The sequence below is a fragment of the Archocentrus centrarchus genome, chromosome 15 (genome assembly GCF_007364275.1).
Source record: "Archocentrus centrarchus isolate MPI-CPG fArcCen1 chromosome 15, fArcCen1, whole genome shotgun sequence".
Lineage (NCBI taxonomy): Eukaryota > Metazoa > Chordata > Actinopteri > Cichliformes > Cichlidae > Archocentrus > Archocentrus centrarchus.
In genome coordinates, this window is record NC_044360.1 from 16,164,032 (window position 1) to 16,181,118 (window position 17,087).

At 40.4% G+C, this 17,087-nt stretch overlaps 1 protein-coding gene across 1 annotated transcript; it reads left to right on the forward strand.

The window, feature by feature from the left end:
• The first annotated feature begins 7,468 nt into the window (after nucleotides 1–7,468).
• On the forward strand, nucleotides 7,469–12,491 carry wnt8b (wingless-type MMTV integration site family, member 8b). The gene is made up of 6 exons (XM_030748262.1): nucleotides 7,469–7,648; nucleotides 8,374–8,407; nucleotides 9,085–9,223; nucleotides 9,808–9,933; nucleotides 10,048–10,190; nucleotides 11,387–12,491. The coding sequence occupies exons 1-6, from the start codon at nucleotides 7,578–7,580 to the stop codon at nucleotides 11,954–11,956; spliced, it is 1,083 nt and encodes a 360-aa protein (XP_030604122.1). The 5' UTR covers nucleotides 7,469–7,577; the 3' UTR covers nucleotides 11,957–12,491.
• The last annotated feature ends 4,596 nt before the right edge of the window (nucleotides 12,492–17,087 follow it).

Here is a 17,087-nt window from a genome sequence, read left to right on the forward strand (position 1 = left end):
TTTTTTCCATGTGATCTTAGGATCACGAAATCCATTACAGAAATGACTGCAACAGCAAAAAAAACAAAAAAAAACTTGAGGAAAGGTTCCACTCTTGTTTTTTTTTTTTTTTTTTTAGAAGTTTGCCAAAGATAACATCTGCTGCAGGGCAGTCACATTGATTTTTATTATGTATTTTTAGATGTTATTAGATTATAATAATGTTATAATTATGCTGGTTTTGTTTCCTTATGTAGCCCAGGATGTGTCTCTAATAAATCTTGGCCTAAATTTGATATAGATGACCGTACACCTATGCTTCTTCTGCTCATACTACATATCAAAATGAGAAGTGTCCCCGCAGCAGCTGTATTTGCACAGTAGGTGGTGCCATTACTTCATCAGCTCCATCCCTCTGAAAAACATTAGCCTACAACATCTGTTGCACAGTGTCCATCCCATTTGTTCTGGTTTGTAACATAATGAGTGTTCAGTATGAGTGGCAAGACATGTTTCTGAGAGGCTGTCCCTGTTGATGTGAAGTCATACACTGCTACAGAGCAGCCTTGGCTTAGTGATAGGATGATCTTCTGTTTTTTGAGTGGGATGATTATGATGCTCATGCACAGTCATCTGTGGATTGAATAAAAGACAGAGAAATTAACTTTTTTTTTTTTTTTTACCTTCAACTGGCACTGGCAGTGTGTTTGGGTAAAAATCAGTGGGCAATCTTTTTTTACTCCTCTCTGCTTCATAATACTTATTTGCTTAAAATGCCTGTTAGATATAATAGTCACATCTTGTCTGCAAAGTTTCACAAATACACATTCTCAGGTTCAGTGAGATGTTTTCTCTTTACTCTCACTTTAAATGTGTTTTCTAATGGAAAATGTTTTAATTCTACCGAAGTTCGCAACTATGAAGTTAGACTTTCTATTTTATTATTTTTTTTTAATAAAGTGATATGCAAGTTGATATTAATGCACCTTTCTTGTTGGTTCATGCGACTGCTTCATGACATCATGGTGTCAGATGAGCTGACCTTTGTTTGCAACCCCTGCAAGCGTTTCATTAGACTGAAGAGGCATATTAAGATCAAGACTCTGATTCGAGAGGTTGAAAACTTCTGGTGGGGAAAAACAGAGGGAGGCAAACACCATTAAGCTAACAGCTAATGGATTATTCAGAGCTGGCGGAGTCTATTTTGCCATCGATTTCATAATAGGCACTGAGAGGAGTCCAGTGTTACCTCTCAGTCTCTTCATCTTCTATGCACCCAGATCTTTAGGTGCTGCACTGGTAGCTGTCTCCATAGGCTACAGTGGTTGAAGAGCACCTGCAAGTAAGCTCAACCAGGTAAGAAAACATTTTAGATGAAAATAAGTTAAATACTATTTAAAGTTATCCAGCATATTTGAAGCAAAAGGATAAAAGTGGCAAATCTGCAGACACTATCTGATCTCGGCGCTGCTGCTGTAGAGTGTGTTAGCACTTGTTAAACAGATATATCATTAATGATACCAAGTCATTTTGATCCAGAAAGAACAGTTCTATAAAGATATTTTAAGTGGCCAAAAAGGACAGCATTGATTATAATGTAGGTACAAAAATGGATAAAAATACTTGCAAAACAGGTAATGTCTTTGTTTTATACATAACCCCTTCGTAAGTCCTGTTGACTATTTATAAGAAATTATCAGCAAAGATATCGCACATAAACAGAAACATCGGAAACCACTTTTTCGCACGTTGATGTTTGCATTTGGCTGATCAACATCTACCGCTTGTGCTGCTCTTACATGGAAAAAAATGACTGACAAGCAGCAAAATGGAGGTGCAATGACAGAAACATCAATGGTGGATTATGCTATTAACGACACCTTTGCATCTTGTTTAACTTTTGCATGGAGTGAGTATTGAGTAAATCCAGTAGCAGACATTGCAGATTTCTGTTGGTTTTTCCTGCCTGTGGGCCACAGAGAACAGAATGAGTTGATGCTGTGTGACTGCAAACTACAGTACTGACCGAGGACTCATTCCTATGTTTTAAAATAGACATCCAATATAATTCCAAGTGGGAAAAGTAATTACCGCTTGAACTTAAAAGCCAATTTGTGCCAAATTTTGAATCAGGAACTGCAGCTAAAAGCTTAGTCTGACTGACTCGAGATCAGTCAGGCATGGTGTGGATTTTTCTCCACTCTTCTTTGCTGAGTGACATTTGGTGTAACCACATTGGACCTGTGTTTTTCAGGTCCCAGCAGATGATCTCAATGGGGTTCAGATCTGGACTTTGTCTAAGCCTTGTGGTTTGTTCAGATGCAACTTTGCAAATCTAAACTATGCTGCCATGTTTTCTCCTGGCAATCCTTTCCACACTTGTTCAGTCTTTTTCTAATTGTACTGTCATGAAATTTAAAATTTAGCATGCTGACTGAGGCCTGTAGGGTCTGAGATGTAGCCCTTGGGTTTTTCTCTTGTTTGTTTCCCTGACCGTTGAAGGGTCTGACCTTGGGATGAATCAATTGGAACATTTACTCATGTGAAGATGATAACATTGCATTAACACACACCTGAAAGCTCCAGCCCAGCAACCTGCCAAAACGTCTGCTTTTACTGTATAGTGCACACACTTGCTGATGATCAATTAATCAAATGCATTTGATTAGTACCACCTGGCTGCTACTTACCCTCTTCCTTCTTATGGAAGCAGTAAGCGTGTACTTTGTTTTTCACAGGTCTGCGCAGAGTCCTGTGAAAACTTTCTTTTTCACATGACTGCAGGCCTGTGCTTGTTATTAGTGTCTCAACTCTCAGTCTGAGGACCAGATGTTCTTTTTTTTAGATTTTCTATATGCATTTGTGCTCATAAGCTCCCAGATTTATGCTCCCCTTCTTCAAGAGCTCAAACTTCTGGCTTGTTGAAATGTGTTGCATGTCCCAATTTAGCAGCATTTGAGATTCAGTGGCTGTGGTCCAGTAGTTTGCTGAATAATTAGAATGTAGACTGTGGAGGGATGACTCAAATTTCTGAACGGTCTCAACTTTGATTCCACTCTGGCACTACATCATTTTGCTCTCCCTTTCCCTTTGCAGTGTTGAGCTGCATATTATTTCACTAGGGAAGTCATCAATATGGCAAATATCAGCTAATAGCAACTATGAGCTGATAAACATAAAAAGAGCACAGTGTCCCACTCACTCTGCTCTCATGGGTCTAAAAGTTTTTTTTTTTCTTCCAGCTGCATTTTGCTACCTATTCACTGGTCTTGGTGTGACTGCTGTTGCACACAGATTATGAAGCCACTGATCCTGTAAGGCTTCTTTACCCCTGCAAGTCTTCCTTGCCTTTGCCAACTCGTGACATTTCAGGCAAAGCAAGAATGGAGTGTGTTACATGTTATCCCCATTCATAACTTGGCTGCAGGTACACTTTTGGAATAAGATAAAATATTTGCACATTTTTACTGTACTTTACAGTATAATTACATTTTGTTATATACTACGATAATAGTGTTTTTATGTCATAAAACATGGGCAATCCTAAAGCTATCAAAATGCTTCATATTCATTGTGTTTACTTACAAAACTAAATTGCTGATGTGGTGCTTTACCAAACACACTTGTGTGATCTCAGCTAAAATGTGTACTCGACTGAGGTGTATATGTCGTGTCATGATTTTCCGTGCACCTCTGTGGGTGCCTCGCATATTCTTCATGCTCGCTAGATGTTTCCATGTGTGCAGAATGACAAACAGGAGTAGGATGGTTTATTGCTAAAGCCAATCAGAAAGCTAAAGCAATAAAGCAATCTAGCTGCAAACAGATGGATAAAATGCCCCGTGGATTATGATGGCACATCTTTAATGAACCAATCTGCAAGTATTTTTAGAGTCTTGGAAATAAAATGAGAAAATCATTTTTTCTGGTTCAGTAATAACGATGTCGACACTGATTAGTCAGACAGACCGTGAACCTGTTCCAGCAGGTTTAAAAGGCATAACACTTACCGCTATACACTGCCTCAGGTTTCACATCTTTAAGACCCAAAAGTGGTATAAAAATATCACACTTCTTTCTGCACTTAATGTCGCCACTTAATACGTTTGCAAACACAGCAGTTTCATATAAATGTAATTGCATGTTATTCTTTTATGGCTGGGTATTGTCACGGTTCATGGTCTTTTCCCCAGTGTTTTGTGTTTTTTGGGCTTTTGTTTAATAACTCTGTCCTCAGAATCTGCATTTGTGTCCACATTCCTCACCGTGTAACAGGTATGGCTTTCTTTGCTCTCCCATGCTGCGCTCTCAGTGACAGCACATCACCCAGTGATCTGGTAATGTCAACTGACTGGTCACTGGTCAACATTTCCATTGTTTTGAAAACACTCCCAGGTTTTTCTTTTGCTTTTGGGCAAAGGGGATGAGTCACCAGGTCAGAGGGTATTCTTGACTTTGTACAGCAAATTGGAGATTACAGTTATTTTACATTAAGAGCTTAGGAATTAGAGCCATTTTTATATATAGTCCTCCATTTTTGGAGAGTCAAAATAATTGGGCAATCGACTGACAAGCAGTTATTTTACCTGCTTAATTTGTAGTGTTATTTGATTACAACTTAAGCAGATAAAGGATCTGGAGTTGATTCCAAGTATTCAACTTCCATTTGGTGTCTTTTTGTTGGAACCCTCAATATGAGATCCAAAGAGATTTTGATGCAAGTGAGGGAGGCAATCATTAGACTGAAAAACCAAAATAAACCTCAGAGAGAAAACTATTTAGGAGTGGCCGAGTCAAAAATCTGGTAATTCTTAAGAAGAATGGACCATCCTGGCAATACCAAAAGGCCTGAAAGACCACAGAAAATGACTAAGGTAGAAGATTGCAAATTTATTTCCATGGTTAAGAAAAACTAGTTCACAACATCTAACCAAGCCAAGAACACAGGAACCTACAAGAAGGCTTATCATAATCATCATCAAGGTATAAATATAGCAAGATTAGAAAGTTTGTCTTGATTGGTGAAGTATTTTGTGTGTGTAGAGGTATGCTGGGTATCTATACTGATATGGACTGGGTAATGTGTTTAGGAATGAGAGCATGCCACATCATTTGATGAAAAATGAATATTTTCAGCCTTAGCCTCACTCCTGTAGCCTTCAAATTCCTTTTTTTTATTACTGTGGTAGAGTGACCAGATCCCAAAAAACTTGACGTGAGATAAAGACAGCATTTGTGCGGGTCAGTGTGGGACTCATTAGCAATGCTGGGAGGTAGTCTGAATTTAATCTATTGTGTCTTTATTACAAATTTGGCAAGTTTCTCCACTGTTCTGTGATGCATAAATTGCCACACCTGATAACAATTATGACACATGCATATATAATGCCACTTCATTGGGTAAAAATCCAGAATTTATAAAAGAGTGTCCTGCAGAACTGATCCAAATGTGGGACACTGTCTCAATATGTGGGACAAAGGATGAAAATGTTGTGCAGTCCCACACTAAGACGTCACACTGCACTGTGGTCATGCCACATTGACTGAATTCAAAATTCACCGTGTATCAGGCTCATTGATTAGTCCTTGAACAAAGTACTGAGCCATAGTCAGAGTCACAGTGGGGTCATTAAGGCCTTTCAAGCAAACGTTTAAGCAATTTAAGAGTTTTTGCTCCCTCTGCTGGAGAGTTACTTTATGACAAACCAAGGAAGCAGCTGCACACAGCTGCATCCTCCCTACCTGTGGGGGGGAAAAACGTATATATATATATTTTATTTATTTATTTTTCTTTTCATGAAGTCACAGATAAAAAGCTACAGTCTGCTACTGGTTAAAGCCACTTTTTGAGTCAGGTTGCTGACTGTCAGGCCATCCACTTCATGGCATTCACCAACTCAGTGTTGGAGCTCAGACAACTGTGGAGGTCACTGTGGTCCATCAGACAGTTTTAGCTCAACACTTGAGAAAGCTGGAATTAAATAACTACATTAAATAACTAAAACTGCTGGTTGCCTCTTTTCAGAGATTTCTGAATTTATTCATAATAATAATAATTTATAATTGAAGGATGATGTAGAAATGATAAAATCTGGGTTTCTTTATTTTGGATTTAGGGTGTCCTTTCTTAGTCTTCTTCCTCTTTAAAAATTTCCATCATTTCATCCAAGTTAAATTGTGCAAAATCTAAAATGTTATTTTCATATTTAGAAGCACATATTTATTGGCACGTTTAGAGCACATACTTAAGACTGGGCCTACGGAAGTTTGATGCTCCTTAGACAAGAATAAATAGTTGCTGTTTGGAAGAATCATTTATGGTGTATTAAAACAAAAGCTAAAGGAACAATATGTTTCCTGATTTTGTCTCATCTTACTTGTCAGTTCATTTTAAATCTTAATCCAAAAACATCCCTCAGAAGTCCCCTTCCCTAAATCACTTTTTTTTCTCTAATCCTAATTTGCACACAAGAAGATTGCAAAAGGCCTGCCTCTGCCTAAGGAAAGGGACCCAAAGGTCAGACGGGGTTACTGGGGAATAACCCTTTATCCAGTGTTAGGAAAGGGCCGTCTGGATTAGAGATGCAAAGTCCTATATCTGATCAATGGTTAGGCCTTCACTGTGTCCAAATCCAGTTTTTTTTTTTTTTCTGCAGAGGGGATCATCACTATGAGAAATTCTCCCTGTTAAATGTACAAGACACCTAAACCAATTTAACTCCTTCTGTTGTCAGATTTTTAATATTTCAGGAAAGCGTGGTCATGTAGGGAAGAAAGCCTGCAGTAACACTCCAAATAAACATTGCCAAGCACCCTGCAGCGCAGCTCTATCAGACTATTATTTGAACATCGGTAAAATATCCATCCATCCGTTTAAGATCAAGAAAATGGACCATCATTTTACAACCATCACTCGCAGTTGACTCATTTGCAGACATTTGCGTTAATTCTCCTATAAAATGTGCCCAGTGTGCGCATTCACTGGCGCAGTTTAACCCTGCATGAAACGTACATGGTCAAATGGCCCTCTTAAACTTCGTTGTCTGTCTGATTAACAGTTTCTACGGCTGATACATTGATTTAATCACACCTTTGCTGAAGCGCGGCCCTCCTCACGAACTGCGTAAACGCAGGCCGTTTTTGTGTTGTCCCATCAAACTAACAGACGGCTATCTTCTTCGTAATCCCTGACAAATCAGCTGATTTCGATAGCCTAAATAAACATCTTCTCTGAGCAGAAATTCAAGGGATCACTGTTACAGTTTTCCTATAGGATTAAACAGATCTTCCTTGGTTCTTAAAAGGAGGCAGGGAACCTACCGTTGCCCGGCCCTGAAGGCCCAGGGTGCCCTTTTGATCATTTCAGTCTCTCCTTGGTGCAATACTTCTGATTGGCCAAGAGAGTAAGAAGGGGGAAAATCTTTAATTAAGCAGATAATCTCTTGTTGGGACGAGAGCAGCTCCATTTCAGAGCCCCCGCCTCGAATCGTGGAAGCCCTGGTGAAGTTTCATGTGCTGGTAGCTCAGTTTCCTCTCCATCTTTACGCCGTGTGCAGCTTTGGACGAGTTGCCGTCTCTTCCCCCCCTCACCTGTCAGCATGTTCATGCATTGGGAGGTTTTTTATTACGTTTTCATTCTCCTGGCTCACATGAGGTCCACCTGCTGCTGGTAAGTTGGTTTATTATGAAGTATTACTTACTTTCTTGGCTATGATGTCCTTTCCAAATCGCCTACTCAAAAGGCTTAACATTAGCCTGCTTAACTGAACACATGCGGGGAGGTTTTATTCATTTATTCATTTAAAAAAAAAAGGTTGCTTAATTTATTTTATTAGCTTCAGTTGTGAATCTTTTAATTATTTAATAATGCAGCTTTTATAAAGGGCTCATGAGGTATGACTAATAAGTTTTTAGGTGGTTAATAAACATTTTAGTGATGGCTATTTGTAAGCCATTTATAAGGTCGATTTGCGGGTTGCCAGGTTTTGAAAATTCCCTTAAATTGGTTATTTGGCATGGGTGCTACACATAATCTGGACCAAAATCCATTATAGTTTTAATCCATTTAACATTTACAATGGCAAGCATTCATCATTATTTTTACTGATTAACTTGGAACCTCATGGACAATTCTAAAGAGATTGCCAACAATTATAAATCCACCCAACAGTGAGATTTTTTTCATAACTGGGTTAATAAAATAAACATTCCCACATAAGTTCCCATATTTTTTTTTTTTTTTAATGTTTCAGCAGTATGGTTCACTAAAGTCTGAATACCCACTGGTGTCACAGTTTAACATGTTACAAAGTGCACTAATGAGAGATGAATTAGCAGAGGAATTTGTGAAGGACACTGAGCTTCCCTGGGTGAATAAGCTGTCTCCTTTTCCAGGTCAGTGAATAATTTCTTGATGACTGGACCCAAGGTAAGCCAACTTTCTTTTGATCTTCTCTCCTTTTTCACAAAAGAGAAAGGGAGGAAAAAAAAAAACGTGGTCCTTATGATATCTTAACTCAAGTGCATGGACAAACTCTGGTACCTGTTTGCATGCCACAATGGTGCTATATCTGTGATATTCTTAGACTTTTGTGCCCCCCCCCCCCCCCCCCCCCCCCCACTCCATACACTTGACCTTATTCAAAGGCTCTGTGTAGCTGAGAGTTGAATGTGTTAAGAGGCAAGAGCAGGCACTGCTGTAGTGGGTGGTCATCATTAGTGATCCAGACCCCTGTGAAAGAGGTGGTACTCCATCTCCCTGAAGGCCACTTGAGACATATTAGTTATATTATCATTCACACAGTCTGAACAAGCAGCAGAGTGGCAGGCGAAACCCGCGCAGGCAGAGGTTTAAGAATTTACTGCAACTGATAAAAGTTGTGCATGCAAAATATCATCTGAGGTCAGACTGACGCAGTTTACAGTGTTTTAGTCACACAACTGACAGATAGGATGTAACCAAGTAAATGTTTTGCATCTTTTCCCCAAAGAAAGTGCTAATGTTCATAACCAAAGGTGACTATATCTGGTACTGAAATCTACTGAAAGATGCCATATTCTGTAATCATGCTGTTGCTGTAAAATGTGCATTGTTTTATAATGCAGGCGTACCTGATCTACTCCAGCAGCGTGGCAGCAGGAGCTCAGAGTGGCATAGAGGAGTGTAAATACCAGTTTGCATGGGACCGCTGGAACTGCCCCGAGCGAGCTCTGCAGCTGTCCACACACAGCAGCCTGCGCAGTGGTAAGTCCAGAGTCCCCCCAGGCTAACTTAACACAATCCCAAACATCTCTACACACCTACTAGGCTGAGATCCCAGCTCTAAATGGCAAACGTGGTGAATTTTCAAAGACGGTTGAAAACTGTTATGCAACTGTGTGCTTTTGTTTGTTTCGGGTTTATTTGTTATGGGGAGTTTTCTCCCCCCCTTTGTGTCATACAAATGTTTGCTTAGGCAAAAGATTTAGGGTTGTTACAATGGCCAGTATCACTAGAGCCAAAAAAGCACACTAATCCATCTCACAACATCTCAAAGACTCACAGCCTCCACATACGGAGATTCACAAGAACAAAGAAACAAAATTGATAGGCAATACAAGATCTGTTTCATTTTGGCAAAATTTATAAAAAACATCAATGAAGGTTTTATGGTCCTGGAGCAAATGTAGGCTTTTCTTTTCAAACTATTTTTTTTTTCAAACCAATTTTCATTCATAAAAACAAAGTTAAACTCTCTGTATTTAATTTAACTTAGTGAAAGGAAATGATTGGAATATAACTGTATGAATTTATTTGACATGATAGTCAACAAATTTTTCTGATGACAGCAAACCGAGAGGCCGCGTTTGTCCACGCCATCAGCTCTGCTGGGGTTATGTACACCCTAACCAGGAACTGCAGTCTTGGAGACTTTGATAACTGCGGCTGTGATGACAGCAGGAATGGACAGCGGGGTCAGAGAAACACACAAATGCATATCTAAATATCTGTAGAAGAAGATTATATCTGAAAGGACAATGTATACTACCTATATTTATTCCAGTAATTTAATTCTTTTTGTTTTCTAGGTGGTCATGGTTGGCTCTGGGGTGGCTGCAGTGACAATGTTGGCTTTGGTGAAGCCATCTCCAAACAGTTTGTCGATGCCTTGGAGACTGGGCAGGATGCACGGGCGGCCATGAATCTCCATAACAATGAGGCTGGGCGCAAGGTACAGTAGGCACCCTTAATTTACTGTACTCGATCAACTTGGAAGTGCAAACCGAGCCTCTTGCATAAGATGTCAGACAATTATGCAATATTAATGCTTTAATTAACCATACATTATTTAAACTGGGTGGGATCCTGGCTGAAAATGTAGGAATCTTACACGGCCCTCCAACTGATTGCAGATTGTAAAGCATCTTTTGAATCAATTTTCCCTTCGCAGAATTACACCGAGTGTGCCACCCAAGCATCCCTTTCACATTGCTATAAGTGAGGTGCCACTCGTCTCCAATAATAACAGTGTGTTCGGTGTACCAGAAGGGCCTATTTACCAGTGCTGAATGCTCCTTATGACAAAACCTCAACTCAAGAATCTCAGGATCACTGGTGCAGGCTTAATTAGAGATCCTGGGGAGCCAGACATTGCACAGCGTTCTGTATTATTCTGCTTTTTTAAAATAAGTGTTTAGTTTTATTCTTGCAATAAGGATCCCACATTTATGTTGGTCTTTGTTTCGCCCCGAGGGAGTCTGAGGGGACCACAGGCGTGCAGCTGAAGTGGTCTTTGTTTACGGTGCCTTTGCTCCCCCCTGTTGGGCCCTGGGATCCCCATGGCACCTGGAGCATCATTGTAACAGAAAAAAATGGGGATAGAAGGAGAGAAAAAAACCTCTTCTTTTTCATTTCTCCACTCAATGGGACTCTCCATTGGGTCTTCTCACACTAGAAAACATGTTGATAATGAACATGCTAAATAAATACTCCTATTTATTCTGCGGGGACAATGGACCCGATGTGAAACTTTGATTCAGCCTCACCTCAACAGAAAGTTCATCCCCTCTTCATGGAAAGAAAACACCCCTTTTCAAGCGACAGCTGTTTTGTGTTGGTTAAAGTCAGGAAACACAATGAATGACAAGGAACTCAGCGATGGACCTTGAAGCTATCATTTCTTCCTTTTCAGTGCATTCATGCCTTTATCTGAAAAACTTTGCGAATACAATCAGTTAATTTGACAACACATCAATCACCAACAAACTGAGATTTTACAGCAAGCGTGTGCGCACTGACACACAATTATGGTTTTTATATTTTGACAGTTTTTCACATAAAACTCAAAGCATAAACTCGATATTCTTTCATGCAGTAAACTATTAATTTTATTTTGGTAACATGAACTACCCCTGTCTGTGTCCCTAGGCTGTGAAGGGAACCATGCAGAGGACATGCAAGTGCCATGGCGTGTCAGGAAGCTGCACAACTCAGACCTGCTGGCTGCAGCTGCCAGAGTTCAGAGAGGTGGGGAACTACTTGAAGGAGAAGTACCACAGGGCGCTGAAAGTAGATCTTCTGAGAGGAGCGGGTAACAGTGCAGCCAGCAGAGGGGCCATCGCCGAGACCTTTAACTCCATCTCTCGTAAGGAGCTGGTCCACCTTGAGGACTCCCCCGATTACTGCCTGGAAAATCGCACTCTGGGTTTGCCAGGCACTGAAGGCCGTGAGTGCCTAAAGAAAGGCAAGAACTTGAGCAAATGGGAGAAGCGAAGCTGCAAGAGGCTGTGCGGAGAGTGCGGCCTGGCTGTGGAGGAGCGTAAAGCTGAGATGGTGTCGAGCTGTAATTGTAAATTTCACTGGTGCTGTGCAGTGAAGTGTGAGCAGTGCAGAAAGACAGTGACCAAGTACTTCTGTGTGAAAAAAGGAGGTCAGAGGGGAAGGAATGAGAGCGCCAGTAGTCGCAGGAAGAACCTCAGACTGAGGAAGAAGCACTGAGCGCCTGACTTCTTCACGTGCCGTTGTAATATTCATACCCCTGCAGCTCCTGTCAGCATGCAGAGTCTGCATTCTTTTTCAGATAGTGTGTGTTTTTGGACAAAAATATGATTTCAGACCATCTTCAGTGTCCACAGTGTTTTAAAAGTAAGCAGTGGGATGTGTACAAAGCCACAAGATGGAGGAAATGAGAAGGGTTTTTACAAATTTATAGATTGTTTGGAATAAATGTATTTAATACATTTTAAAAAAAATATATTTTTTACAACATCTTGAGAAGTCACTGTGCATTTGAAGAGTTTTCTCAGTTTTCAATACTCTCCACAACTTGATGTATTTATTTCCATGCACACATTCGATCTTGAAAGTTGAATGGTCGATCTGGCTATTGTGCAGTGGCACAAATAATTATTACTCTTTATATATATCACTTATAACTGTCAAGTTTTGAATGTTTTTCCCCTGTTATCTGGCTTGTCATGACCTTTGCTCCCCCTCTTTATGTATTTAATTGTACATAAAATGAAGCACTTTGTACTGTACATTGTTAATTTATTGCAAAGCATTTCTTAGTTTTGCTTTCTTGTTAGCTGCCTTTGTGGTTTGTTTTCTATTAAAATGTGATAAAAGAATAATAAATCTGTCAACCTTGTCTATCATTCATCCTGGAAAAAGTACTCATCCTTCTTTAACACACTCTTTGTGACAGTAATTCCCTGCAGTTGGGAGTAAACATAGCATTACGCTTCACATTCCTCCCACTGGGGTTAGGATACCAACAAGAATAGAAAACCTTCCAGCGTACTCTTCCTTCCATCACGCCTTTCTCAATTTCGCCTCAACAAATACCTCCCATTCTCTCCCTCATCATGGTAATCCTCAAAGAGCCCCCTAACTCCTGAGCGCTTGGAAGTTTCTTCACTGTTTAATACTAGTTTAATTAACTTTGTCCAGACAGAGTAGGACCATGGGGGTGGAGGGCATGAGGCAAGTTGCCCTTAAAAATCATCCCGCCTCTAATTTTGTATGCTAATCTCCTTTTTCACGCCGCACCTCCTTAGGAGTGGGGGAAAGAAATGTTGGGAAAACTTTGGGCTGGCTGTGCAAGGCTTCCTGTGGCTGTTTTATTTCTGGGCCCACCTATTTGGATCCTTTCACTCCTCTAGGGCCTGCCTTTGCTCGATTTAACAATGAATGCAGAGCTAATCAGCTCTCTCGGAAATGCACCACTGTCGAGGAAGGTAATCCCTTCTTCTCCACTCTCAATGGGCTGTCGCCTTCTAAAGGACTTTGGGAAAAGGCTTTGCACAGATTCACACTGTTCGCTCAAAAGAAGTTAGTTCAAGTATTGTGCCCAAACAAGTGGGTTTTATAAACACATGCTTGCCAGGATACTCACCCCACCTGCGAGTAAGAAGTGCCAGGCCCAGGCAAACTAGCACATGGCAGCCGAAGCTGAAACCCTTCAGACAAGAAGAGACATGAAAGGGGAGATTAGAGTCCCTATTGAGAAGGGGGCATTCATTTCTGCACCTTCCTCCTTTTACTCAATGAAGTGTCAAGGAAACACCTTGTTGACATCTTATTTACCAAATAATGATTATAATCAAAACTCCTCTCTCCTCTGATGACCCCTGTGGGCTGGCCAGATCGCTCTGACTGGCATGCAGCAAAACCCTCGCACCAACAAAAGATCCAGCATACCAAGATTTGGCCCCGCGGCTCTGCGGTCCTACAAATTTGTTGTGTTAGAGAGTACAACAGAGGCACAAAATGTTCATTCAGTGTATTCAAAGGTAACGCAGAAATATAATCAGGACAAGCATTTTGGATTAAACTTAACAAAGCCACTTTAGACTCGGTGTGCACAATGCAGCGATTCTCATTTATTCTTTTTTTTTCTTCTTCATGCTGCCATCCAGTAATTCACTGTCAGCAGACGTTTGCTGCCCACTTACACCCGCATGTGAAAATACACCCCAGAGAGGAAAGCCTGCTGACACACCAATCAGTTAACGCGTGGGAAAGCTGAACATGAAAAACACGTCTTAAAGTTCTGCAATCTGCACATCTGCGAGATTATTCAGCTATTTAGTAAATGCATCAGCAACAAAGATGAAAAAGGACATCACTATAGAAGGCAGCATATAAAAAAGGAATGCATGGAGATCTAAAATCAGGGGCTGGACTGTAAAATACCTTCAATATATTTGGACTACTATAAAAAAAAAAAAAAGCTGTCAGATACACAGGCAGACAACAGTTTGAGGCAAACGCCACCACAAATGAACCACCACACACCCAAATGAATTGAAGAGAGATGACCTGAATTAAACAAATATTAGCACGAATGTGTGAAACAGCACAAAGTGTTGATCGCTGAGGCAGAGACACACAGTTTCCCACCACGCAGAGGTGACACGACCTCTGACCGAGCGGTCTTAACTTCCGTCTCTCTGGCCGGCCCTGCCATTTTCAATCCGCGGTAACTCGTGAGCCCGAGGTGACAGGGATGGAGGCGACACCACCACCACACGATAACTGTGGGATCTGTTTTAAAGCAGCTGCTTACTTTCACAGCTTAAATAATTCATTTGAACTTCTGATAAAAAAAAAAAAAGAAATAAAATATATGTAAAAACTTTTTTAAAAAACTATACGTTGGGGTCAGTATTACAGACCAATTTAAAGATTTTGAGCTTTGATTAGAGGTGGAGTATTTTTGTTTGCAAACAATTAAAGTTGGGGAAAATGACTTATAATGCCCCAGAGAATCCTCGGCTAATAGGATTTATGGCTTAGAGGTTTTGGACCTGCAACACCTAGAGGGGAGAGGGTCAGCATGAAAGCCAACATAGATGAGTACAGATGAGTGTTACATCCACCATGCACTATGATTTATAAAACTTAGTGAAATGTGTAGCTGCATGTAGTGCTTATTATATCAAATTTGTTGCAACTTTTGCAAAAGCTATACACATAGTTAAGAGCAGTTATGAAATGCTTTCACTCATCAGAGAGTGTTTGCTTTGTCAGCTGGTTGTGGAAAGGGCAGCAGTGGTGTGTGTGTGTATCAGCAGCATTGAGCTTCTTGTGGCTCACCAGGCTGTTCAGTCTCCTGGCTGTGGTTAACTGGGGGGAGAAGAGCACCAGAAGGATCATCTCAGCTCATCTCATTGATCTGCACAGGAATCATCAAGCTTGGGAAACCACCAGTCCCTTCCAATGGAAACATGCTTATTAAAGCCCACCTCAGGAGAAAACACGAGACCTATGAGGAAGTGCATTTGTATTACCTAACTAAAATTATGTGTAGCATGAAAACCAGTTGTTATTGGCATAACAGAGCAAGGCTGCATGAGCTAATCAGCCTGCTGAGCAAAGCACAGTGTGCACTGCGTTCCTCAGTCACACACTGAATGAGGACCCAAATATTAGATAAAAACACAGCACTGTGTCCCATGTTATTTATTATCACTGATTTACTCTTCATTAAATGTTTTCCTGTGCCCTGCTTTCTTAAGACCACTATTGTTGTAAGTAGCTGATATTTTGAATTAAATATAAGTCGCATTGCCACACGATTTTGAATTTTTCAAGCAAGAAAGTTACAGGAGGCTAACCTGGTTCCTGTGTGGTATTACTGGGACACATAATGGAATGTAAACTTGCATTTGAGGCGTGAGTCTTGAATATAAATAAAAACAAAATTGTGTATAATGTAGAAAGTCATTGTTGAAAGACCCCTCTTAGTAAATGGACTAGTTCTTATTTTGTCCTTTCCTACTCAACTTGAGCACTCGAAGCGCTTTATACAACATGTTTACATTCACACAAGCACTTTTTTCTACATCCAAGTGTTTTCTATCTAACGTTTGCACACACGCTCTGATGAATACACTGGGAGCAACTCGGGGTTCAGCCTCTACGCAAGGATACTTTGGCACGCAGACTGGAGCAGCCAGGAATCAAACCACCAACCTTCCAATTAGTAGATGACCTGCTCTACCTCCTGAGCCACAGCCACCTTAAATAGTGCCAGATAATACATATTTTATAAGCTGATTTCACATGTTGTATGTTTAATCATAATCTGAAGGGTACCCCTGCTACTATGGCTGTCAAATGAAAGCACTGAAGTGGAATGCAATATTTCCCCCTGATATCTTGTGGAATACAAGTACTATAACATGGAACTACTCAAGAAATGTAATTAAAGGAATATTTTTGTACAATACATACTTTTCTGGCTACAGTTTCAACCCTTGTGTGGAGCTTTTTAAGCTCATGTAAAATTCCCAACATGTTTTTCCTTTCATGGAGCTTCTAAGTTGATCAGTTTTGTTACTTTTCGTTACACATTTTATGTAGAAGCTACTTTCACCTGATCTCTCATTCACAAGGGGTCACCACAGCAGGTATGCCACATATTTGATTTTGTGGGATATTCTTTTTTTTTACACGAACTTCCCTTCCTGACACAACCTCAAAGGGATTTGTGTCTCGTCCCTGAACTGAACCTGTGATCGTTTGCTTGTTAAGCAAATGTGCAAACCACTACACTAGGGAGCCAATCTGATATGCTATTTATGCTGGCCCTAACTGATTGCGTTTCTTTTTGTATGTGTGTGTGTGTGTGTGGTCTTTATCATATTATGGCATTTTATGTTAACTGAAGTGAAATAACCCTCCAATAAATGTAATTCTGTTTCTGAAGTAAGCATTTTTGTCATCTCAAGGCAGGTTTAGGTTCAGTATCTAGAAGTAAATAGAAGATTAGAAAAAGAGACATCTGGTCTGACGAGTCTCAATTTCTGCTGATATTTGGATGATAGGGTCAGAATTTGGCATAAACACGAAAGCATGGCTGCATCTTGTCTTCTATTCAACCATTCAGATTCCTGGTGGTGTTGTAATGGTATGGGGGATATTTTCTTGGCATGCTTTGAGCCCCTTAGTACCAACTAAACATTGTTCAAACACCACAGCCTACCTGAGTGTTGTTGCTGACCATGCCCATCCTTCTATGACCACAGTGCATCTATGGCTGCTTCCAGCAGGATAATGTGCCATGTCACAAAGTTCAGATCATCTCAAAGTAGTTTCTTGAACATGACAATACATTCTCTGT

Bases quoted from the DNA above. Each gene is read 5' to 3' on its own strand.
- wnt8b (XM_030748262.1), top strand. From the start codon at position 7,578: ATGTTCATGCATTGGGAGGTTTTTTATTACGTTTTCATTCTCCTGGCT. The intron at 9,224-9,807 runs GTAAGTCCAGAG...TTCTGATGACAG, and splicing joins ACACAGCAGCCTGCGCAGTG to CAAACCGAGAGGCCGCGTTT. The intron at 10,191-11,386 runs GTACAGTAGGCA...CTGTGTCCCTAG, and splicing joins ACAATGAGGCTGGGCGCAAG to GCTGTGAAGGGAACCATGCA.